Genomic DNA, 25909 nt, shown 5'->3' with positions numbered 1-25909 from the left:
GTGTATTGAAAGCAAAATTTAACACTCGTATCTATTTCAAGCTGTCTGGAGGGTCACGAAGCTACTGTTTACTGGGTGTCCAAATTTATGAAGAAGACTGAGGGCTGGCTGTGCTGCAAGGAATCAGCCATAACCTCTGTACTATGTCCTGGCCCCTGGACGATTTTTAGTTTTTTAAATATGGGCCATCCCCAGGGGGCCAGGGGGTCACCTCTGAGAGCAGAGTCACGATGGTTCAGTGGGTTCTCTCCCCAGCCCCCAGGAGATATTTCAAAGGAAGACAAAACTATCTGGTAAGGCAGCGACTCGACTCAGAGCTGCCTCTGATCAAGTTTGACTTCAAAGATGTTGAAGTGAAAAAAAAAAAAAAGACAGGAAAAAAATGGCCCCAGTAAGTGAGATCAGGCTTTGTGCTTTATTTATGGTCCTTTAGCGTTGAAGGAGGGAATGGTTTCTCTCAGTATTTTTTGATTAGAATCACGAGGTTGGAGGAATCATGAAGCTTTGCCCCAGAGAACCCCCAGAAGCTGAGCCTGGGTTCTAGAGGAGAGGCTGCTGGTGGTAACTTGTCTGCTGCGGCGCCATGGTGGGGGCTGGCACTGCCACGGGGAAGCCTGCCAGCTGCGGCAGGCCCGAAGTAGTGTTGTGGTAAGACAGGTCCACGGGCACCCCCATCTGCTGGGCGTAGGCCGCGGCGCCCACAACTGGCTGAAGATTAGAGTTCTGGTTCATATACGGAGAATTGGAAACCACATCGTGTCCAGTGCTGTGAATAAAAATTGGTAAGAAGAAAAGCTTATTCACTTTGCATTACCTGGGTTAGAGCCAGAGATAAAAATCACCATGAGAAAGATTTAAAAAAACAAAACAAAGCAAAACCCAAACCAAAACACCCCACCATTCATTCCCCTTCTGGTTCACGCACCTGAGCGATCCAATACTAGTTATGTGAGGCTAGAGCTCTAGTACAGCGGGTAGGGCGTTTGCCTTGCACGCCATCGACCCGGATTCGATTCCCAGCATCCCATATGGTCCCCTGAGCACCACCAGGAGTAATTCCTGAGTGCAAAGCCAGGAGTAACCCCTGTGTATCTCTGGATGTGACCCAAAAAGCAAATAAATAAATAAATAAAATATCTATCAGTTATGTAATTTTTCTATCTGGTAAGAAGATTGTGCCCAAACATAAAATTCTCAGGCATATTAAATTTGTTTTCTTCCAAATCTCTCACCAAAAACATCAGAAAACTGTGTAAAGAGAAGCTTCTGTTTGACACGTATCCCTGGTCAGTTGGAGTCTGAGACCCCAGGCTCCCACACATTGGTCACCTGCTGCCCCTCCCCATCCCTGAGCCCTGAGGACACGAGATTCCTTTCCCTTGCACACTTTTGACTTGAGGGGACACTTTCAAAGCTGCCTCTCAAAGTTTTTTTTCTGTTTTTTTTTTTTTCTTTTTGGGTCACACCTGGCGATATACAAGGATCACTCCTGGCTCATGCACTAAGGAATTACTCCTGGTGGTGCTCGGGTGAACATATGGAATACTGAGAATCGAACCCAGGTTGGCCGTGTGCAAGGCAAACGCCCTACCCGCTGTACTATCCCTCCAGCCCCTGCCTCTCAGAGTTTAACCTGAATCCCTACCAAAAAAGCATTAAAAAGTTCATAAAATCCACAAAGAATCCTGAGTCTACCTCTGAGAGAGTCTCAACCCACAGTTTATTAATATTAAACAACACAAGACAAAGTTAAAAACAAAAAAAATCAAACCCAATTGCAAGGCCTGGTTCGCTCCTACAATTATTATGGCATACATTTCTTTTCAAATATATGCAATTTAGAATTACACTAAGCACACTCCTTATCATACAGGAGAATGAATGTCTATGCTACTTCCTCCCCCACCGCCATAATCTGTAGTATCACCCAGGATGACAAAATTTAACATTTGAACTGAACTAAACATCAATACGAACAGCTTTATTTAATTTTCAGATATCTAACATTTATAACTCTTGGGATTTAAGAGTGGGAAGAGATCAGAGAGATCATCTAACACATGCCCACAGAAAATGACATTTTGTGTGATGAACTAAAGTTAAAGAAGGCAAGATTTCAAGAATGATTTTCAGAGAGCAGTATTAGTGTAACAAATTAGGTCACAAATTCCTCAGCTCAAACATGCTTTGAAAAGAAAAACTGGAGGGCCACAATGGAGGTGTTGGGGCTACTCCTGACTCAGTGCTCAGGAGTAGACCATGTGGGTCTAGACTGAACCCGGGCCCCCCCGTCTGAAAAGCATGCACCCCGGCCAAATCCTGAGCTAGTTCTGTGACTCCATCAAACACACTTCAAGAGTCAAAAGGAACAGCCCCGAAAGACAGCCTGCCGGGCTGAGTGCAGGCTCTGTACTCAGGGGACCTGGGTTTGATTCTTGCACCCCGTGGCCCTCAGAGCACAGAGCCGGGAGTGGTCCCCTGAGCACCAGCAGGTCTGGCTTAGAACAAAAGGAATCAAAATCTAAAACAAAAACAAAGTAACAGAGGCTGGAGACTGAGCTCAGGCTACCGAGCACATGCTTTGCAGGTAGGAGGCCTGCACTGACCCCCAGCAGTACCAGGAGTGGCCCCCAAGTACTGAGGTGGAAGCGGACCCTGAGAAAACTGTCAGAGGTAGACCAAAAGAAACAAAAGCCAAATCAAAGGCTACCTGTCCCCCACCCCCTCTCATCCCCCCCTCTCCAAAGAGTCAAGTAACAAGAGCTTTCTGATTTTACATCTCCCAGTACTCTGGAGCGATCCCCAGCCTGGGCCTATTTTGTTGAACTGATCACAGCACAAGTCTAGCCGAGGTCTCAGCAGCCAGCTCTGTGCAGGTAGCAAAGCTCGGAGGAGTATCATTCTGACTTCAGGAAACTAGGACCGAGCAGTTTGGGACCTTACTTCCATAATAAACAACATAAACTCTCGCTACAAAGAGAAACATGCTGTGAAAAAAAAAAAAAAGATATGCAGGGATGGGGCCCTACCAGATGGTGGTTAGGGCTTACTCCTGGCTCTGTGCTCAGCAATCACTCCTGGCAGGGCTCAGGAGATCTTATGGGGTGTCGGGCATCAAAACTAGGTCAGCCGCATGCGATGCAACAGCCCCACCCACTGTACTACTGTTCCGGTCCTTCATTCTCGGAAAATTTAATGTATTATAATTATAAAAAATTAAGAGCATTCCACCCCCAGCTTACCTTAAATACGGAGGCTGGACAGGCTGTGGTGTTGTCATTGAAGAACTTACAGTGGGAGGCACAGACGTGAGGGGTGCCTGCTGGTCTGGACCCAGGCCGTAGCTCTGGGCAGCAGAGACTTGGTGAACAGCTTGGCCCATATAGCTACCACCAAGGGCCTGGACTGGATACGTCTGTTAACCCAAGAGGAAAAGTTGACTCACGAGTCTTCCAAATATCTGCCTAACAATCTACTTAAAACAAGGCTTATCTAAAACGCTAGAGCAAGCACCTTTGGGAGCAATCTGGTTCCGCCCATCTATCCACCCCTGTACAAAAAGCGGAGAGCTCCCAAATCACAGGGGCCAGGTCCATGGAAATTCGTGCTCTGTTCTTTTACTGTGCCGGGGGCCTCGGAGGAAGGGAGATGGTATCTTTTTCAGCGGCAGGTTAGACTCTATCCCCAAATCTTCCGATGATTTTGCACCCTGGTTCCTGTGTCTTACTGAAGAGTCATAGAAAACTCCACCAAAGGCGCGGAGCTTGTCTTCCAGGTGGACAAGCTGGGTTGGAACATGACACCACATAAGGGGGCACACCAGGACTCACTCATGAGCACAGAGCTGGGTATGGCCCCAAAACAAACAAACAAACAAAAAAAACCTGCACATTCTCTTGCAGGGCAGCACTTCAAGTCACCGTTGGAATGAGGACCACCAACCCCATTCCATGGGACTTACTCGGCACCTTCCTTCCAAGGACAAAACTTAGGCCAAGCGGGGAAAGAAAAGGTATCAGGGCAGGGTGTTGGTCTTCTATGTCCACATCTCCTTTACTTCAGGCAACTGGTACAGATAGGAAAAAAGTAAGGAACCGTGGATAAAGGAGAAAATGTATTCTCAGGAAACAGCAAAATGGTGGAAGCCAGTGAATGTTTTTGCCTCTTACCTAATTCTCGGTGTATTATCCCCATATGGACAGGCTCTACCAAGGTGGCATTTGAAATAATGTACAGTTAAGTCCTCACTGAACACCGTCTACAGATTCTTGGCAAGTAAAATGATGTCTAACAAAAGCAGGTCCTTAGGTAACATGGCTTCTGCTCAACACCAGCCAGGATATGTTTTTCTCTCTCATCAGTGAATTAATAAAATAACACTGCTTGGGGCTGGAGTGATAGCACAGTGGGTAGGGCGTTTGCCTTGCACGCAGCCAACCCGGGTTCGATTCCCAGCATCCCAAATGGTACCCTGAGCACCACCAGGAGTAATCCCTGATTGTAGAACCAGGAGTAATCCCTGTGCATTGCCGGGTGTGACCCAAAAAGCAATAAATAAATAAATAAATAAATAAATAAATAAATAAAATAGCATTGCTTCATGAGAAAATGCTCTACATCATTAATCATTAGGGAGATGCAGATCAAAATCACAATGAGATACCATCTCACACCTCACAGACTGGCCCACATTCAAAAGAACAAAAGCAACCGATGCTGGCGTGGATGTGGCGAGAAAGGGACATTCCTTCACTGTTGGTGGGAATGTTGACTGGTTCAGCCCTTCTGGAAAACAGTATGGACGATTCTCAAAAATTAGAAATTGAGCTCCCATTTGACCCAGCAATACCACTCCTGGGAATATATCCCAGAGAGGCAAAAATGTGTAGTCGAAGTGACATCTGCACTTGTTTGTTCATTGCAGCACTCTTTACAATAGCCAGAAACTGGAAGAAACCTGAATGCCCAAGAACAGATGACTGGTTAAAGAAACTTTGGTACATCTACGCAATGGAGTACTATGTAGCTGTTAGAAAAGATGAAGTCATGAAATTTACATACAAGTGGTACAACATGGAAAGTATCATGCTAAGCGAAATGAGTCTGAAAGAGAGGGATAGACACAGAAAGATTGCATTCATCTGGGGGATATAAAGTAACAAAATATGAGATTAATACCCAAGAATAGCTGAGATCAGCACCAGGAGAATTACTCCATAACTTAGAGGCCAGCCGGGTATTCTAGGGGAAAGGGCAGTTCAGATAGAGAAGGGAGCACCAAATAAAGGGTGTTTGGAGGATCCTCCCAGGAGGGGAGATGTATGTCGAAAGTAGATTATGGACTGAACATGTTTGCCACTCAATGCCTCTTTTGCAGACCACAACACCCAAAACGAGAGAGAGAACACAGGGGATTGCCCTGCCACAGAGGCAGGGGGGGATGGGGGGCATATTATCCATGGTGGTGGAAAATGGGCACTGGTGGAGGGATGGGTATCTGATCATTGTATAATCGAAACCCAAGCACAAAAAACAGTAAATCTACAACTGTACCTCATGGTGTTTCACTAATAAAAAAATATAGCATTGCTTGAGGACCCGCTGCTCACGGGTTTCTGTTGTTGTAGTTGGGTTTTGGGTCACACCTGGCAATGCTCAGGGCTTACTCCTGGCTTTGCACTCATGGGTCACTCCTGGCGTTGCTCAGGGGACTACACAGGATGACGAGGATCCAGCTCGGGTGTCATATCCACAGCTAGTGCCCCACCTGTCACACTATCGCTCGGGCCCCAGCGCTGTTCACATTTAATAAATGTGGTATACAATAACGATCACAGCTCCAGTTGAAACTCAGTTCTTCTCTTCTTCTTTTCCTTTTTGGTTTTTGGACCACAACTGGCAGTGGTCAGGGCTATTCCTGTCTCAGTGCTCTGGGAAGCAGGCAGTGTGGGGGACTGAGACTGGGGCTCCCACGTGTGAAGCACAGGTATCATTTCCCAAGCCCCAGCACCAACTTATTTTAAAAACTGGACCATTTTCCAGAGCCAGAGTTCATGCTTGGAAGTCACTGCTGGCACGCTCGGGGGGACTATGTGGTGCCAGAGATCAAAGCTGGTCTAAGACCGAGAAGATAGCACAGAGGGTAGGGCAGTTGCCTTTCATGTGACCAACCCAGGTTCGATCCCCGGCATCCCATAAGGTCCCCGCAACACCACCAGGAATAATTCCTCAGTGCCGAGCCAGGAATAAGCCCTGAGCATCACTGGGTGTACCCTGCAACATCCCCCCCCCCCCAAAAAAAAACCCAACCAAATAAAAAGCTGGCCTCCTTCTTCCCAGCACATTGTACTCAGTACACTATCTCTCCAGCAACAACCCCCCCAACCGCAAAAAAAAAAAAAGACCACTGATGTGAAAATTTTAAATGCAAGAAATGCCAAAATAACAACATTACACAGACGCCTGCAAGGCAAGTATCCTACCTGCTGTCCTATCTCGCTCTGGCCCCAATTAGATGCAATCATATGGCATCCTTGGCAGACAGGACCTTCCCACTGACAACAGGCTGCAGGCTGAGACTGGGCAGAATCCTGCACTTAGCTCCTGACCAGCCTTCCCAGATATAAATAAATGTGGTGTGTGACGCCAACTTTTTCCAGTATAGATTTTTGCCGAAATCAGAATAGGAGCTTTTGAATAGCGCAAAGGCAATTATGCATTAAAGCACAGAAAAGAGTTTCTGGAGGGCTAGAGAAATAGCTGAATGGGCAAGTGCACGCATGCTTTGCTTGTGGGAGGCCTGGTTCCAATCCAGGCACTTACTAGTTCCCAGTGACCCTTGAGCCCACCCAGAGCTACTCTCCAAGCACAGAGCCAGGAGTGACATCCAAGTACTGCCAGCTGAAGCCCCCAAACAAAAAACTTTGCAAAAAACAGCCCTCACCCTCCCCCGACCCCAACCACGAGGCAAAAAAAAAAAATCAAACTGATGATAAGCTTACTTTTTCTTTTTGGAGGGCACTTTTGATGCCATGAATAGAATCCAAGGGCTTGGATGAGTGAAGCATGTGCACTATCACTCTGACCCAGAGCAATATTTTTGTGTGGGTAGAGGGCACGGGTTTCCTAGCAGTACTTGGGGGTTAGGCACGATCCCTGAAACATTTGGCTTGGCTGGGTGGGCCTGACCATTCAGCATCTGGGTCCACCCGGGGTGCTTATGGGGGCAGCCAGGCAATGCCAGCACACACCCATGTCTGAGCTATCTCTCCTGGTCTGAAAGCTAGCTTTTAAAATAAATGTTTTGTGCTCATTGGCAATACACAAATTATGAGTAGTATGCAACTAAGTACAAAACCCTGAGAGAGAAGTGGTAAGCCTCTACCGACAGGCCCAGCAGCAGATATAACACATGAGTTCTATAATACAATGGTCCAGCTATTTCTGATTGGTTTCATGTTCACAGCAGCAGCCCGTGACTCCTTAGACTCAGAAGCAATACTGAATAAACCCCAGCTGTCTTTTGCACCCAGATAGCCCTTCTACCCTCGTGTGGAATGACTGTCAACATTTGCAAAAGTTCAGGGCAAGGCATATTTGATAAATGCATCTTGTCTGATGTGACAGTTACCATAGTAACTCTTCTTTTTTTACTTAACAATTATGTTGTGTCAAGTATCTGGAATATGCACCCACATTCTATCTTTTCTCCTTGGTTTCTCCTTCACACACTCCTTTACATACCAACTTTCATAAAGTAACATGAATTTTGTTCACCCCCAGCTCATTCTGAATTCAACCACTTCCTGGATGAAACTTGAAAAAGGCTTCAGAACATTGGGGACTCAAAAACTGAAGGATTTAAGCTAGAAAGTATGGGAAAGATATAAAGTCCTGGGGAAGGATGCTATTAGTGAATGGCTTATCGAATCTCCACCTCATGCCTTCATCATATCCGGGTCAGTCTCATTTGTTTGATTTGGGGGCATACCTGGCAGTGCTCAGGGCTTATTCCTGGCTCGGTGATCAGGGATCACTCCTGACACTGCTCAGGGAACCATCTAGGGTGACAGGGATCGAATCCAGGTCAGCGAATGCAAGGCAAGAACCCTGCCCATTGTATTGTTGCTCTGGCCCTCAGGTCTGAATTTTGAAGAATTTAAGTCCTGCGTCTAAGAAGACATGAAAATGGGCCAAGGAGGTAACTTGAGTGGCAGAGCACAGCTGGTATAGCTCTAGTGGCTCCAAGCACTCCTGGGTATGGTTCCTTTAAAATGACAAACAGGGGTCAGCAGAGCTCACAGGACTGAATGCAAAGCTTTGCATGCAGGAGCCCTGGGGCCGCTGCCCCACACCCTACACTCCCCCACTGAGAGAGGCTCCAGGGCCACACTGAGAACGGTCTCCCGTGACTGGCCCGGCCCACCACCACAAAATAAATAAAACATCCTAAAACATGCTCTGAGAACAAATTTAGTTCTTTAACCAACCCCTTAGATCTCAAAAAAGATAAAGAAACCTTGACAGAGATTTTAAGTGAAATATTTAACACTGCTTGTTGAGCGGGTAGGGCGTTCGCCTTACACGCGGCCAACATGGCTGACCCGAGTTCGATTCCTCCGCCCCTCTCGGAGAGCCCGGCAAGCTACCGAGAGTATTCCATATGCCAGACACAGTAACAACAAAGTCTCCAATGGAGACGTTACTGGGCCCGCTCGAGCAAATCGACGATCAACGGGAGGGCCTTTACCTTTACCTCTTTTTTTTAGTTTTGTTTTGAGTTTTTGGGGCCACAACTGAGCGATGCTCAGGGTTACTCCAGGCTCTGCACTCAGGAGAACACCCCTGGAGTAGCTCAGGATCAGGCCCAGGTCAGCTGAATGTAAGGCTGGAACCCTAGCTTCATTTCCAATGCCAGGCACTGTCCTAAATCTAAGGATTTATGCTTTATAATGTTTTTTTTTTTTTTTTTTTTTTTTGCTCTTTGGGTCACACCCGGCAATGCTCAGGAGTTAAGTCCTGGCTCTGCACTCAGGTATTACTCCTGGTGGTGCTCAGGAGGCCTTAAGGGATGCCGGGGATCGAACCCAGGCCAGTCCGCATGCAAGGCAAATGCCCTGCCCGCTGTGCTATCACTCCGGCCCCCAGTTCAATGCTTTGTATCTGCAAAAGCATACAAAGAAATAGAAACCCCTCTCATGTATTTAGCAGACACTTTACGTTTAGGATAAACGAAATTATATCCATAAAACACCAATGTCTAACTTGTTTGATGAGCATTATTTTGCCAGTATTTACTGACCGTGAAAATGAGTTTCATAATTTTGAGTTGAGCCAAACCTGATGGTATTCGGGGGTTACGCTCAGCTCTGTGCTTGGGAACTACTCCCTGGGCAGTATTCATTGGGGTCAGATGGTGTTAGGGATCAAAGAAGGCCATCTACATGCAAAACAAAGGACTAGGCCCCTTACCACTCCAGCCCATTTTAACATTTTATTCACCAAGTACAGAGACTTTAATACTGCTTTAAAACTTTTTGATAATTCTTAGAGAAAGCAAAAAAAAAAAAAAAAAAGCCTTGAGAAAAGTTCTCAAAAATCACACTCACCTGCATTGGAACTCCAGGTGTTGAAGATGGGTAGTGTGTGGGGTGCTGAAGCTTTGAATAGACTGAATAGACTGGTGTCTCATTCACTAATTTGTTATACAGCTCCAGAGCTTCCAAGACTTTGACATTCAATTCAGACAATTCTGAATGCTTCCTGGTATTTAAAAAAAAAAAACTTTAATATTGTTAAAGATTTTTAAGCATGTATTAAGAAATAAAAATTATTTGAAATATAAGACACATTTCCTATTCATGTTTTAAGGGTTCTCATATAAAATGAACGAACACTCACAAAAGTAAAACGGGAGAAGACATTTAATTCTGGCAATAACTAGGCTGATGCGCTTCATAATACTAGGCGAAGTCCTTTCCCCATTTTATGAAATAAAGTCAATTCAAAATTTGGTACGAGGAATCCTGTTTCTTATAGGTTTCTGCTTAAAACTCAATTATAAGGAAGAATAAATTCTCAATTTGAGAGGAGTATAAGCCTTAATTTAAACATTTCATAAGAAAGTATTCAAGCAAGGCTCAGACCTTCTATGAGGTGTAAGAGTCAAGTGTGCTCACACACACACACACACACACACGACATCTCAGGCCCTTTGGTGCTCCTTGAACCTTCCAGGCCCACATCCATACGCTCCACTGACCCTGAACCGCAGCACCCACACCACATACACTCATCCCTGCTGACAATGAAGATGGGCAGGGAAGGGAGGGAAGAGCAACACCATTTTATGCCCTTAGAAACTCCTACTGCAGCAAACTTCAAAGACTCGCCCTCAAAGCAAAACAGAAGAGGGTGAATGCGCAGAAGCCCCGCAGGCTCAAGGAGTGAGGATAACAGCACGGAAGGCTCCACCAGGACCAACCAGCTCTGGAACCTCTCAGACAATGACCTTACAGGCACGTGTTTGCCACACTGAAGATGTGTGATGAGCTCAAAGAAACAAAGGGGGGACTGGAGTGATAGCACAGTGGGTAGGGCACTTGCCTTGGACACTACTGACCGGGCTCAATCCCTGGCCTCCCATGTGGTCCCCTGAACACCAGTAGGATCCCTGAGCACTGAGATGCAGAGCCCTGATCTGAGCACTACCAGGCGTGGCCCCAACTCCCCTTCTCCCCAAAAATGCAAAAAGAAAACAAAGAAAAAGATCTGTGATTCTGAGCTTGCTAAGGGTTTTATACTTTTTATATATTTGTTTTATTTTGAATGTTCTTTCAAGATCTATTCAGATGACTTTCTAAAATACCTATTTAGATTTTTTTCTTTTACTTATTAAAGCAGATACTTAAGCATTATCTTTAATATTTTCCAACATTAAATCAACATTACCTTTGTAGGATAAAATACATTTGTATAGGCAAATTCACATTTTCCTGCACTTTTGACTCTCCTCTCCTTACACTAAATTGCATATTTTTAGGACTTACCTATTTCATGTAAATTTTTAAATGTATTAGCATAGACTTATTCATACTGTTGATTTTTTTTAAAAATTTATACCTGCATAAAGTCTTTGGGAATAAAACTGTTATCAAAATCGTCAATGATTCACAACTGTGTGGAATTCAGTTTAGGTTTTATTCATCTATACATGCGTAGGTGTTAACACCCCCATAATCAAAAATAAGATTTCTCTCATGCGTAGGATATAAAATAGAAAGAAATATAGTAAGCAGATGACAAACGACAAAGGCATCAGAACCAGAGATTCTGTCTACAGATCGGAGCTTCCTTGGGGGGTAAGGTGTGATGAGAGATACTTGGGACACTGGTGGAGGGAAGGGCTCTCTGATGGTAGTAGGGGGATTGGAACAATTTTTTCCCCCTTCTTTTCTCCCCTGTAGAAGGGAACCCTGGACCTGTGACTCTGAAATAGAAGGTCACAGGCTGGTGGTGGTTTGCAGACCAATGCCCTGAACTATAGGGCTGTTAGGGTTATCTTGGTGAATGCCTGGTCTCAAGATTAAGCTCAGAGTTTCGTCCTCATTCTGGGGACTTCATGAGCTATGGAGCCACCTCCCAGCCTCCTTCTTGCTGGGGATCCCCAACAAGCAGAGCTTACAGTGGGCAACAGGGTTTGAACTAGAAGTCTCGTGCTTGCCCTTTAAGTCACTATACCTCTCTGGGACCTCACATACTTTCATTTGCTTATACCAATGAAAGGACCAACTGGAATTAAAAAAAAAAAAAACTTACCTTGATACAAATGAAAATACTACTCTTGACTGCTTGCTTGCTGTTTTTTCTTTTTTCTTTTTATTTATTTATTTATTTATTTATTTATTTTGCTTTTTGGGTCACCCAGCAATGCTCAGGGGTTCCTCCTGGCTCTGCACTCAGGAATTACTCCTGATGGTGCTTGGGGGACTATATGGGATGTTGGGGATTGAAACCGGGTCAGCCGCATGCAAGGCAAATGCCCTACCCACTGTACTATCGCTCCAGCCCCTGCTGTTTTCTTTTGAGAGAGTGAAAGACACCTTATTTTCTAATAAATTCAAATATGAGAATTTTCAGATTTGCCTAACCCAGAGCAAATTCTTCTGACTTAGTATAATTTTGCTTATTCCCCCGGCAGAAATAAAGAGCTTATTTTCTTATTTTCTCACACACAAATCTGAGAAGGATGAGAAAGGAGAGGCCGATAAAATCTCAAGGCCGAACTAGGCTGCCACAACGAAGGAAGACAAAAATGATCATCTGTACTTTCAATGCACGTACGCTAGCATCAGATGCATCCATCGAGGACCTGATGGTACAAGCGCGAATGATCAACTATGACATCATTGGTCTGACCGAGACAAGAAGGCACGAATCTCACCATGCCGTTTTCGACACTGGAGAAGAATTGTTCCTCGGAACATGCGATAAAAGAGGTGTCGGAGGCGTCGGTGTCCTTGTCAACACAAACTTGGCCAAGAGCATTGATTCATTCGAATGCCTAACAACCTGAATCGGACGTTTACAATATGAATAGATTGGCTTACTGCCTGCAGTTTCTATCTTCCTTGTCTACGCACCAACATCTCATTATGATGAAAGAGAAATCGAGAAGCTCTACATGGGGCTGAAGAAGTTCTATAAAGAAGACCACACCTTCTACAAGATCATTGTGGGTGATTTTAATGCCAAGATAGGACCGAGAAGATCAGCTGAAGAACTTCACATCAGGACCCATGGCCTAGAATGGAACGAACAGGGTGAGAGAATGTCTGAGTTCATCATGTCGACCAAGACCATCCATGGTAACTCACAGTTCCAGAAGGCAGAATCTAAACAGTGGACATGGGAGTCTCCCGGTGGACGATTCCACAACGAAATAGACCACATCATATTCAATCGACGGTTTTGCCTGACCGATGTCGCTACTGTCCCAAAATTCCAAATGGGATCAGACCACTGTCTCCTTCGTGCAAAATTCTACTTCACAGAGCGGGGAGAAAGGGCTGCAAAGTTCAAAAAGAGAATTCCCAGAACGACCACCAACTGGGAACTCTTTGGCACTATTGCGGCAACATGGGAAGATGCCATTGTTGACAACATTGACGAGGAATACGATCGACTGGTTCAGCACCTCCATGAATGTGCGAGGAACGCCAAGAGAGAGATAGCCACAAAAAAACGCCTGTCTTCAAAAACTCTTGAGCTAATTCGCCAGCGTGGTTTGGCGCATGCCTCAGGCAACCGCAAGCTAACGTCCGAGCTCGCAAAGCAGTGCAGAGATGCGATCAAGGAAGACCTCAAAGAGAGAAAAGCAGAAGTGCTGGTAGATGCAGCAGAAGCTGGGAAAAGTATTTGTTACGCCCGCCTGTCCTTCGCCAACTACAAGACCAAGATGACTGCCCTCCGACGTCCTAATGGATCCATCACATCCTCCAGAATGGCAATGGAGAAGATTATCCATGACTTCTACTCAAATCTCTTCGATAGCCATGTCCACTTGCCAACATACCAAATTCCACAGGATGGATATGTCGTTCCCAACGTTCTCCCTTCCGAAATCCGACACGCCATTTCGTCGGTAAAGAAACAAACAGCACCCGGCCCAGACAAGGTCAGACCTGAACACCTGAAGAACCTGCCATCAGTACTCATCAATACGCTGACTCAGCTCTTCACACGCTACCTGTCTGAATGCAAGGTTCCGTCCCAATGGAAAACCAGCAGGACCCGTACTACTGTTCAAGAAGGGAGACATCCATGACATTGGCAACTATCGCCCGATCTGCCTTTTGTCTGTCATCTACAAGTTGTTCATTCGAGTCATCCTAAATAGGATTGGCAGAACACTAGATGAAGGACAACCATGCGAGCAAGCCGGGTTCCGCAAAGGATTCAGCACCATCAACCATATCCACACGATAACCAAGCTCATTGAGGTTTCTCGGGAGTTCAAGATGCCACTCTGTTTAACGTTCATTGATTTAAAGAAGGCCTTTGATTCTGTTGAGACAGAAGCGGTCATTGAAGCCCTAGCCAATCAGGGCATTCAAGCCCAATTCATCAAGATCCTCCGTGAGCTGTATTGCGGATTTACTACTTGGATCTCACCATTCTACAAAGAAGTGATCGTTGATGTCAGGAGAGGGGTTCGGCAGGGTGATACCATTTCACTGAAACTCTTCAGTGCCACACTCGAGAACATCATGTGACGACTGGAATGGGAAGAAATGGGAGTGAAGATAGATGGTTGGCAATTACACCACCTCCGCTTTGCTGATGACATTGTTTTAATAACACTAAACATCAGCCAAGCGGCACAAATGCTGGCCGACTTTGACGTGAGTGTGGAAAGGTAGGACTACAGCTGAATCTTATGAAGACAATGTTTATGAGAAACAGCCTCGTTCCTGATGCCCCATTCGCTCTCAACGGAACAACCATCTCTGAGTGCAACAGCTATGTTTACCTAGGTCGAGAAGTCAACATGACAAATGACCTGGCACCCGAGCTGCGCAGGAGGAAGAGAGCGGCTTGGAACACCTTCAAGAACGTCGAAGAAATAGCTAAGAGGACGAAGAACCTCCGACTCCGGGCACATCTCTTTGAATCCACTGTTCTTCCTGCATTAACATATGCCTCAGAGACCTGGGCCCTACGCAAACAGGATGAGAATTCAGGTCTCCCAAAGAAGAATAGAAAGAGCTATGCTTGGAATATCACGTTTCACTCAAATGAGAGAAAGAATCCGGAGTTCCGACATCCGTCGACGATCAAGAATCAGGGACGCTGTCTCATTTGCCAAGGTGTCAAAAATCAGATGGGCTGGTCACATAATGAGATTTAAAGACGACCGCTGGACTAGAGCTGTTACTGACTGGATTCCACAGGATGTCAAAAGACCACGTGGCCGCCCACCTACCAGATGGTCAGACTTCTTTGTGAAGATCATGAACGATCGGTTTGAGGCTCTTCATGATCCCAGAGCGAACAGATGCCATTGGGCTACACTAGCATGTGACAGGGACAAATGGAGACGTTACTGGCGCCTGCTCGAGCAAATCGACGACCAACAGGAAGTTAAGTGATTAAGTGATTTTGTTGAATATGCCAATTTCCAAAGAGTTACAGGGTTCTTTCATCTGGCCTGAAACACCCACAATCCTGTTTATTAAATGAAGCGCTTGTAAAAGAAACAGAGGGAGAGAAGAGGAAGAAGACTACACAAATGGCCTGAACTAAGTTCTATTGAGATGCACCCCATTTTCTATGACATGCTCTCCTGCAGAAAGTAATAAGGTATTTTTATTTTATGTGTGAATGTAAAAACAAAAAGAAAAGAGAAAAGAAAAGGTCAAACTATTTTTCAAAGTTTATAAACAACACAGGACTCTTCAGAAATGTTTTCTTGCTTGTGAACATGCTAGCAAAAAACGTGCCACGAGAATTAACCATAGGAATTAGATGCACACAGGCCAGTGTATGAATAAGAACTCAGCAGAAGCGCACGATCGACTGTGTGTTTGAAACCACATCGTTCAAAGATCTGAAATGGAATGCCAAAGCTACGAGAAATGTTCGCTAAGCTGTGCCCAACAATATAATACGAGAGAATTAAGAAGAAAATGTGGTTTTCTTCCCCCGAAGAAGCTATAATCTACTGGAGAAGGCAGGCTACATCCACACACAAATCTGAAAACAGCCTGTCAAGTGAAAACAAAAGGATATGCGGCGAGCATGGAATAGAAGAATTCAGAGTGGTAGAAGACAAAAAAGGTCTGATGGAGGAGTTGGGACTTAAGCTGGCCCTGGAAAGTGGGACAGGGCAACCAAGGAAAACAAGACTAAGTCATGTCAGCGGGCAGTGTGAGCAGAGGCGAGCTAAAGGACAGGCAGAACATACCAAAAAAGCTCTCTCTGTTCTTTCTGTCATATGAAAACATGACAAAAAAGAGAGAGAGAACTCTTTTTGTTGCTGCTGGTGCTTCTGAGTCACACTCACTGGTGCCTACAGATTACTTCTGGTGGGCTCAGGGAATGAAATAGGGTGATGGGGATCGAACCCGCGCTGGCAGTGTGCAAGGTCAATGTCCTACCTGCTATACTATCTCTGGCAAGAAAAGAACTTATGGTGCTTAAAGAATTGATTTTTTTTTATGGTAGCAAGAAATAAGTTTAGAACAGTGTGGATCAAAGTTAAATTCAGAATAATCATGTCTCTTGAATAAATCTAAACTCTTTTGGAGTCAATTACCCAATGGAATTTCTTAGTGTGATCAACACCTTAAAGCTTCTTTTTGTACAATGACAAAACTAAAATGAAAGTTTAATTTTCTGAAAATAAGGTTCTTTGCTTAGGAGGAAAAAGAAATTGATGATGATGTATCTGCTCAAGGAAAGAGACAGGATTTTATTCCTCTTTCAATATTCAACAAGAGTAACAATACAAATGTGTTCGAGAACAGCAAGACATTTTCAGAACAGGAGCTGCATGTGCAGTCAAAGGTCACAGAACAGAAAAATGCCAGTTGGCCTGCTCAGAAACTGAGACTGAAGAGAACACTCAAGAAGTAACTCATAATAGAAATAGAGACAGGGTCACTCTCATCATTAATTACCCCAGATCTTTTCTTTTTCTTTTGAAGGAATTTTTTTCAACATAAAAGACTCTTATTCTCCACTTTTCCCCTCCTTTTAAAAAACAACAACAAATACATGACATCTATAGATACAGTTCAATGACAGGATTTTTTGGCAGGGGAGGGGGAGTGCAGGGCACCAAACCTGATGGTGCTCAGGGACTCATGCAGTGCTAAGGCTTGGGGGGGGGGGGGGACTCCAACCTGGGTCTCAGTCATGCAAAGCAGGCACGGCAGACTGAGCCATCTCCTGGCCTGACAGTTCTTTTTTATTTCCTTAAATTATACCATGTGTGGGTATGTAATTTTTTAAAACTCAGTCTCACATGCAGACATTTTGCTATTTCCAACTTTGTTCTTTCAAATAATGCTTGAAGAACACTCTGAAAGCTCAATTTTTGCTTATGTCCTTATGTATTATGTTAAGGTCCTGAAATTGCTAGGCTGAACTAACTATATGATGATGTGCTTCTGGACTTTAAAAATTATCTCCCATACCCACCTGCAGTAATATCATTTAAAAAAAAAATCCTTTCCAGTTTGATCATTCACTAAGAACGTTCCTGTACTGAAACACAAAGCAGTACATGTGTATATAGATATTCCATGCTTTCTCCAATATATATGCTGACAATACCACCATTATTTCATTAATAGTAAAGGAATTTTTCATTTCTGTAGAAAACTCAAAAACTTATTTTTAAAAATCCTTTTTGGAGTTGCTGCCCACAAATAGGCACTCTGACTACTGATTAAGCTGCTTAAGCCATGATCTCAGAGACTCAGAAACAAATCTCGGAACCCAGCGGCTTTTGGCAGAAATGCATCCGGACTTCGTATTAGGTTACCAGCCCCGGGCCACCCCAGGTGGAAAAAGGTGCTGTCCCTCTGCTGTTTCCCCCTGGAGGCTCGATGGCCACCATCTTCCAGAGGCCAATGGACAGTCAGGTAGGGGCCCAAAGTGACAAAATATGTGGGGCCTCATGGGATGGGAGTGGAGCTGACTCTTTCCTCCCCTGCCCCAAGGAGACCTCGAGTCACCGCCAACAAACAGGCCCTCTGGCTACTGATCAAGCTGCTTAAGGGCCATGATCCCAGAAACTCAGAAACAAATCTCGAAACCCAGCAGCTTTTGGCGGAAATCCCTCCAGATTTAATTATTAAAATTTCAGAATTCCAAAATCGCACAACGATGATATCATATACTATTCCTAATCAGCAATATGAAACAAATTGTCTAATGTTGCCCCTTTTCAGCAGATCTGAGTGTTGGGGTAAAATCCCAAATAATAATGGTGGGTCTGGTGTCAAAATATTGAATGTAATCAAAATAGAGAGAGAGTAATGTGGAAATCATCTGCCACACAGGTAGGGGGAGGGTGTGAGGAAGGGTGTATACTGGGGTTTTTGGTAGTGGAAAATGTGCACTGGTGACGGGACGGGTGTTTCATCACTGTAAGGCCGAGACTTAAACCTGAAAGCTTTGTAACTGCTCTCACGGTGATTCAATAAATTATTTTTTTAAAAATCCTTTTTGGAGGGGCAGGGCACACCGGGCTGTGCTCTCAGGGATCACTCCTGGTGGGGGTTTGGAGGATCAGATGAGATGCCAGGGATTGAACCCAGGTTGACCACGTGCAAGGCAAACGCCTTACCCACCGTACCATTTCTCCAGTGCCAAGAGGCCCTTGTAACCAACTGCAAAAAGAAAGGTCTAATTGCCACTCCCCTTCTCTGTTAAAGGCAGAGAGGTAAACAGTTTCTGTTTTTCCTTGTGCTGAATTCCACAGCTTCAAAAGGCAGGGGCTAAACAGAGGTGGTTTAGAACTCAAAGCCTTTGCCTTTGACTCACTAAGGCTTCTCCCTTTGCTCCCGAAATCGCTGAACAGTAAGAGAAGAAGGCAAAATTAAAAGCTCAAACTCCCGAGTGTCTATTCTTCAGTGTTGTTACTGTTAAGGAATAGCAAAACCAGATTTTAAAAAAATGGAGGAGGGATATCCCGGGGGAAAAGGTCTTTCTAAGCCTGTTCCCCCTCGGCGGCTCGGTGGCCACCATCCTCCAGAGGCCATTGGACAGTCAGGTTTGGGTCTGCAGTGACGAGACACGCAGGGCCTCATGGGTTGGGGGTGGAGCCGGCCTTTTCCTCCCCATCCCAACAAGACCCCGAGTCGCCGCCCATGAAAGGCCTTTCTAGAAGGCTCCTGATCAAGCTGCTTAACGAACATGGTCCCAGAGACTCAGCAACAAATCTTGGAACCCAGCAGGTTTTGGCAGAAATCCCTCCAGATTTAAGTGTTAAAATTTCGGAATTTCAAAATCGCGCGGCCACTACTGCAGACATGTGACATCATGTGTTATTCATAACCAGCAAAAGAAAACAAATTGTCTACTGTTGCCTTTTCAGCAGATCTGAGTGTTGGGGTAAAATCTCAAATAATAATGGTGGGTCTGGTATCAAGATATTGAATGTGATCAAAGTAGAGAGAGATTAATGTGGAAATCATCTGCCCCACTGGTAGGGGGAGGGTGTGGGATGGGGGTATACTAGGGTTGTTGGAGGTGGAGAATGGGCACTGGTGAAGGTACAGGAGTTTCATTTTATGACTGAGACTTAGACCCGAAAGCTCTGCAACTGCTCCCATGACGATTCAATAAATAAAATTATAAAAAATGAAAAAAAAATGGAGGAAAAAAAAAACAAAACAATTTATTGGGGGTTTGGAGAAAGGTTTCTTTCTTTCTTTCTTTCTTTCTCTCTCTCTCTCTCTCCCCCCCAAATATATACATATTTTCATTTTAGTTTTATAAAGTTGTTCACAATATTTGATTACATTTAATATTCGAACAACAATCCCATCACCATTACACCTTCCCACCACCATATTTCATCCCAAAACCCAACCCCCAAGGCAGAACTGAAATAATTTATCTTGTATTGCTTGCTGTGAATAATCCACTAAAAATGTGACAAAAAGGTTTCTTTGAGGAAAGTGTGTGATGATTGTTGTATTTCACCCAGGAGCCATTAAGCCCTCTATAAGACATTAGTAACATGCTGTTAAAGATTGAGCCATGTGTGCTTATATATATATATCTTATAAATATATACAATATTTATATATAATATATATAATAAATATATATCCCCCAATCTTAGGGGGAGATAGATAGATAGATAGATAGATAGATAGATAGATAGATAGATAGATATCTCCCCCTAAGATTGGTTGCCTTCTACTTTAAACCCCATCAAATGTGGTGCACTACTCTTGGGATATCAGTGACGTAAAGTATGAGATGTCCAGGAGTAGATTCATTCCTGGGTGAGGCTCGCCCAGGTGTGTGGAGAGCGGCCGTGAGCATGAAGGCAGTTGAATTCTGGAGGTTTTCGGCTCCCGGGACTTGCTCTATTGGGGCAGGGAAGGGCCTCACCCACCTGCCTCTGGCGTCCTAATTGTCTATGGTGTATCACTCTGTGCTCTCTTCCGAGAGATTTATATTGAATCTCTGGATCATGTCCATTAATGAGATTATATGGTGCCAGAGGTGGCTTGTGGGGCAAGGTTCTTAAGTGGCATGCATGGGACCTGGGTCAATCCCAGTGAAATCTGGCCTACTGGGCTGGTGAGTCCACGCCAGGGCTGAGAATAAGGCAGCAGGGCCACTGAAATAATAAAAATTTAAAATCAGAGAAATTACAACGAAGAAAACAAAAGAAAATTTGTGGGCATAGGCTTTCTTAAAATGTTATAAGAACTCAGGATCGAAGAGATAGTGAAGTGGGTAGGGTAATTGCCTTGCATGCGGCCAACCCAACATCCCATACGGTCCCCCAAGTCCACCATGAATGATGCCTGAGTGCAGTAAGTCCTGAGCACCGCGAGGTATAGCCCAAGTCACCACTCCCACTCCCCAAACTCTCCACTCCCCAAAACGTTGTAAGGACTACTTTCTCCTCACGTAAGTAAACTTGTGTAAGTTTCCTGTTCACATTTTGTGTTCTGGCCTCTATTCAACTTTATTTCACATTACTCATTATCCCCTCCATTCTAGCACAAGAAACAAAGAAAACTGCCAGAAAAGTGAAAGGACTATGCGTTAATCCAGGCCATCATGTCTGCCCGGAGGGGAAAGGGTGTTGGTCCCTTCCGCCCTCCTCCCTCTGGAAAGAAAGATGGCGGCCACATGGGAGCCTTGTGGACAGCAGGTATGAGCCGGGGGTGTGGGGGCGACTAAAACCTCATGGGAAGGGGGGCGTTCTGGTCCGTCCTTCACGCCCTACCGAGGTCACCAGTTGCCCCCCGTGAGCGGCTCTCCAGCATGGCCACGGCCCCAGAAGCACAAGGACTTAATGCAGAACCCAGCAGCTTGGAGCAGAAAAGTGAACGGACTATGCGTTAATCCAGGCCATCAGGTCTGTCCGGAGGGGAAAGGGTGTTAAAGGGTGTTGCCCCAGTCGCCTTCTCCTCTCTGGAAAGAAAGATGGCGGCCGCATGGGAGCCTTGTGGACAGCAGGTATGAGCCGGGGATGTGGGGGCGACTAAAACCTCATGGGAAGGGGGGTGTTCCGGTCCGTCCTTCACGCCCTACCAAGGTCACCAGTTGCCCCCCGTGAGCGGCTCTCCAGCATGGCCACGGCCCCAGAAGCACAAGGACTTAATGCAGAACCCGGCAGCTTGGAACAGAAAAGTGAACGGACTATGCGTTAATCCAGGCCATCAGGTCTGTCCGGAGGGGAAAGGGTGTTGCCCCAGTCGCCTTCTCCTCTCTGGAAAGAAAGATGGCGGCCACATGGGAGCCTTGTGGACAGCAGGTATGAGCCAGGGGACTGGGGGCGACTAAAACCTCATGGGAAGGGGGGCGTTTCGGTCCGCCCTTCACGCCCTACCGAGGCCACCAGTTGCCCCCCACTAGCGGCTCTCCAGCACGGCCACGACTCCAGAGCACAGAAACCAATTTCTTAACTATCTGACTTTCAGTAGAAATACTTCCAGGGTCAATAAGTAAAATAGCAGAAATCCAAAACCAACATATAATTCTTGAACCCAGCTGTAGAAAGCAAATCACTTCACAATGCTTTGTCAGCATGTCTGATTCGGGGGGGGGGGGGGGGGGTAAACTCTAAATAATAGTGGTGAATCTTTTATTGAAACAATGAATCTAATCAAAGCAGATAGAGTGTTAACTAGAATTCATCTGCCCCACAGGGACTGGGAGGGGTGGGGGGTGGGGTTTTTTGGGGTTCTTCATGGTAAAAAATAAGTTTTGGTAAAGGGAAATGTGCTTGATATTTGCATGACTGAGACCTAAACCTGAAAGCTTTGTAACCTTTCCCATGGTGATTCAATAAATAAATTAATTAATTAAAAAAAAAAAAAAAGAAAACTGCCAGTCTAATCAGGAGAGCTTAGGATTCTAGGTTTACTAATATACTACCATTAAAAGATGGCTGCCAAAAATAAAAAGTATTATCTTACTATTGGATTTATAAGAGTTTTGGAAACTAATAAAAACAATTTTAACAGACTCAGCCATTCCACAAAATCTCCTTCAAGTTCTGCCTAGCAAGTTAAGACAAACTATACTTGTTATTCCCTACACACAGAATCTCACCTATCAATTTCTTCAAGTTTCTCATCTATCATTGGACCCATCTGTTGGCAGATATCTGTAAATACAAAAGCAGTTTTAAATCTTGACGCTTATAAGTAAAAAATGACATTCGACAATTTTTATGCATTAACCCACCAAAATGCAGTACACCAAAAATTAAGCTTCTGCTAGGAAAAAAAAATCTCAATGCTGCATCAACATTAATACCAAAGGCAAAATCAAACTCAAAATAGAAATCCTAACATGTTCTCTGGAACTACTAAGTTTACTAACTGGGATTTGTAGATATCCCGAAGTCTTAAAAATAGCTGGACCCTGGGACACTGGTGAAGGGCAGTGAACATTCTGGTGGTGGGTATGGTGTCAGAATTTTACATGCATGAAATTCTATCATTCACAGAAGTGTGAAACCTGATGACTCAATAAAATTGAAAAAAATAATCCAGGAAATTATTGGCTAAATCACATTAACTGAAGTTACACACAGTGCATATGTAATTTTGGGCAGGCTATACACATTTTTTCATTTCTTTAAACTATTTTAAAATTAAACACTGTATTTCCAAATATAAACACTGGTAAAAATAAAGAGCATAATATCCTATCTCATAACCTGGCTTTCTTCTATGAGAAGATTTAAAAAGAATGCCCTTTTGTCATAGAGTTTTTTTTTTTCTCCCAAAGGACAAAAAAAAGGCATAGAACATTTAGTTGTTTAAATTTTCTGGAGGACTATAAAGAAATAAGACTACATTACAAAATTCACACAAATCATGTATCATTTTGGCCTTAGAATCATGATACTAGAGAATTAAAATAACTGAGAATTTCTAAACTTTCTGATACATGTTAATATGCTTAAGCTATTATTTTTTCTTTTGTTTGGAGACTGTAGATTTCTCCAACCAGTTTCACTTGTGGGCTTACTACAGGAATATGAAGACATTCTTCTTCATTTTTTTTTGTTTAGTTTTGTTTTGGTTTGGTTTAGTTTTGAGAGGGGACCCCTGTGGGTTCCTTTTGGCAATACTTAGCCAATACTTTGCTAGGTGGACTACTTTCAGGATCAGGCCCCAGTGCTGATCTTCGAACCCAGGACCTGTGCATGCCAGCCACCTGTCCAGCCCTTTCAGCCCTATCGCAGCCTTCCTCCTTGAACAAGACAGCATTCATATAGCACCTTCCAACTAATGGTTTACTGGTTTATTATACAGTTTCCCACTAGAAATTTCTAATCTCTAGAAGCAAACACTGGCAGAGGAAATTTAAGAATCTTAAGCAGTTAACTAGTAAATAATGTAAAGTAACCCCCCGATGTGCACCAAGTACCTTCTAAGTCCAAGAGGTCTTGTGAATCTGGTTTCGAATCTGTTGGATCTATACTTTGGAGTACCTGTAGGGTTCTATCCATCTTATCCTAAAAAGCAAAGGGACACCTGATAAATAAGATTTTCCATTTCAATGACTATAAAAATTACCCTTGCTAAGGAGTTTCAAGGAAAATATATTTAAAGAAGCTTAAAGTGGGGAAAGATAGTAGGTGGGGGTATTTGTTTTGTATATGGTCAACTGGGGTCCAATCTCCAGTACCACATATGGTTGCTTGAGCCCACCAGAAGTGACCCCTGAGTGCAGAGATAAGAGTAAGTCCTGAGCACTGCTGAGCGTAGCCCAAAAACACAAACACAATTTTAAAAAAAAAGTTTTGAAGATCCAGGGATGTAGGATGCCTCAGTAGTAGTTTATGCCTTGAATCCCTGAAGGCCCTGAGATCCCTGGCATTGAGAAGGAAAAAAAAAGCTTCAATAATAAACACAATAAGGTAAACAAAGGCATACCTCATCTATATAAACAGGCTCAGGCTCAGATTTCTTCATTTCCTCCACATCATCATCAATTACATTCAATTTTTCCAGAGCTGCTATGAAAACAAAGTAAATTAAATTCATCAGAATTTATTTGGGTATTTAGTCATCATATGTAGTCAATAATTATCTCTAAGGAAAAAATTAAAGGTGTCATCACATTTCAAAATCAACATACATTAGCAACTGCATAAGGACACCCATTCATGTCACAAGTATTTACTGAGCCCTTACTATCTGCCAGGCATTGTTCAAGGCATTAGAAATATGCCAAAGAGTAACATAAAAAAAAAATAGTAATCTAGTGTCAAGGATTCCCAAACTTATTTAGCCTACTGGTCCTTTTAAAGAAAAAGAAGAAAAAGAATTATTCAGAACCCCTCTGGAAGTTTAAATGAATTAACAGAAAGCAGCCCCCCACCCCACACACACACTTGCATCTAAGGTTACCAAGAAGTCCTCCAACATACACACCTCCGCTATCATTCCTTTATCCCCCAGGGGACCCCATTTTGAGTAACAATATTCTAGCAGAACAAGCAAACAATACTAATCGGAAGTGTCAGTTCGAGCATTTTCTGAAAACCTGTTATCTCTTTACAGTAACCAAATGCAGAACAGTGAGAGTATTATCTATTTAGCTCATTCAAAAGTAAATCTACTGGGCCAGAGTGGATAGTACTTGCCTAGCAATCAGGTGACCTGGATTCAATCCCTAGGATACCCTATAGTCCCCCGAGCTAACCAGGAGTGATCACTGAGCACAGTACCAGAAGTACGTCCTGAGCATTGCTGGGTGTAGCTCCCAAAAAGAAAAAAACACAAAAATAATCAAAATTGAATGTCAGCTCCTTTATTGTTCTTTTCTAGCTATAAAAATAGACATTTATTCAAATGAACAACAAAGAAATACTTGATTTCAACCTACCTCTGACAACAGATGAAACATAAAATAAAGCCTTTCATAAGGAGGTTGAAAATAATTCACAAATATACACATTCAGAAAACTACATGCTCACTAGAGTACTGCTCTAATAGACTAGATTTTAATAAGCAAAGTTTGGGGCCCCAGAGATCGTACCGGGGTTAAAGAGCTTGTCTTGCATATAGCCGACCCTGGTTCGATCCCCAGCACCACAACTGATTCCCCGAGCTCCACCGGGAGTGATCCCTAACAGAGCCAGGAGGAAGCCCTGTGCACTGCTAGGTATTTGGCCTACCAAAAGTTAGTGTTTTGGTATCTGTCCTCCCACCCCCCCACCTGCCCTCAAAAAAGAGGCAAATTTTGATCAAAACTACAATAAAAGGGCTGGAGGAAGAGTTTAAGGGCTCGAGTCCTTGGTCTAACAGCGGATCCACGTTTATCCCATGTGCCACATAGAGTGTCCCCCTACCACAAGGAACTCCTGGAATGATCTTTAAAGGCAGAGCCAGGAATAAGCCCTGCGCAATGCTGAGTATTGCCCCCACCCATCCCCCCAAAATATCCCTACAATAAAACTATGTACAGGGGTGCAGTTTACCCCAGTTCAACCCCTGACACCGTGTGCCCCACACCACCACCACCCAGTGTAGCTCCGGAAGCCCTTGGCACCACTGGGGTTGTTTGTTACTCCTATTATTGCAGCGTGCAGCATTAAACCACTCAGGTTGGCAGGTTGATAATTGCCCTCTGAGCACCCCTCAGGCGCCTCCCAAAGCCCCACTCCTGAAAAAATATTGTAGCACT

The 25909-nt window shown here is 44.2% G+C and overlaps 1 protein-coding gene across 2 annotated transcripts in view; it reads right to left on the bottom strand.

Annotated features, from left to right (window-relative positions):
• Positions 1-401: 401 nt before the first annotated feature.
• The window catches only part of STAM2 (signal transducing adaptor molecule 2), a 67785-nt gene continuing 42277 nt past the window's right edge, over positions 402-25909 (bottom strand). The window contains exons 9-14 of one of the 2 annotated variants that reach the window (XM_056117642.1): positions 24153-24232; positions 23644-23731; positions 22315-22369; positions 9609-9762; positions 3243-3415; positions 402-766 (exon numbers count right to left, since the gene is read on the bottom strand). In XM_056117642.1, the coding sequence (XP_055973617.1) occupies positions 541-766; positions 3243-3415; positions 9609-9762; positions 22315-22369; positions 23644-23731; positions 24153-24232 (776 nt within the window). In that variant the 3' untranslated portion in view covers positions 402-540. Of the gene's footprint in view, positions 767-3242; positions 3416-9608; positions 9763-22314; positions 22370-23643; positions 23732-24152; positions 24236-25909 lie in introns of both variants that reach the window. The other variant, XM_056117641.1, reaches the window with a different exon arrangement.

The sequence above is a fragment of the Sorex fumeus genome, unplaced genomic scaffold, assembly GCF_029834395.1.
Source record: "Sorex fumeus unplaced genomic scaffold, SorFum_2.1 ptg000035l, whole genome shotgun sequence".
In the NCBI taxonomy this organism is placed as follows: Eukaryota; Metazoa; Chordata; class Mammalia; order Eulipotyphla; family Soricidae; genus Sorex; species Sorex fumeus.
This window is presented reverse-complemented; position numbering and strand designations above follow the sequence as displayed.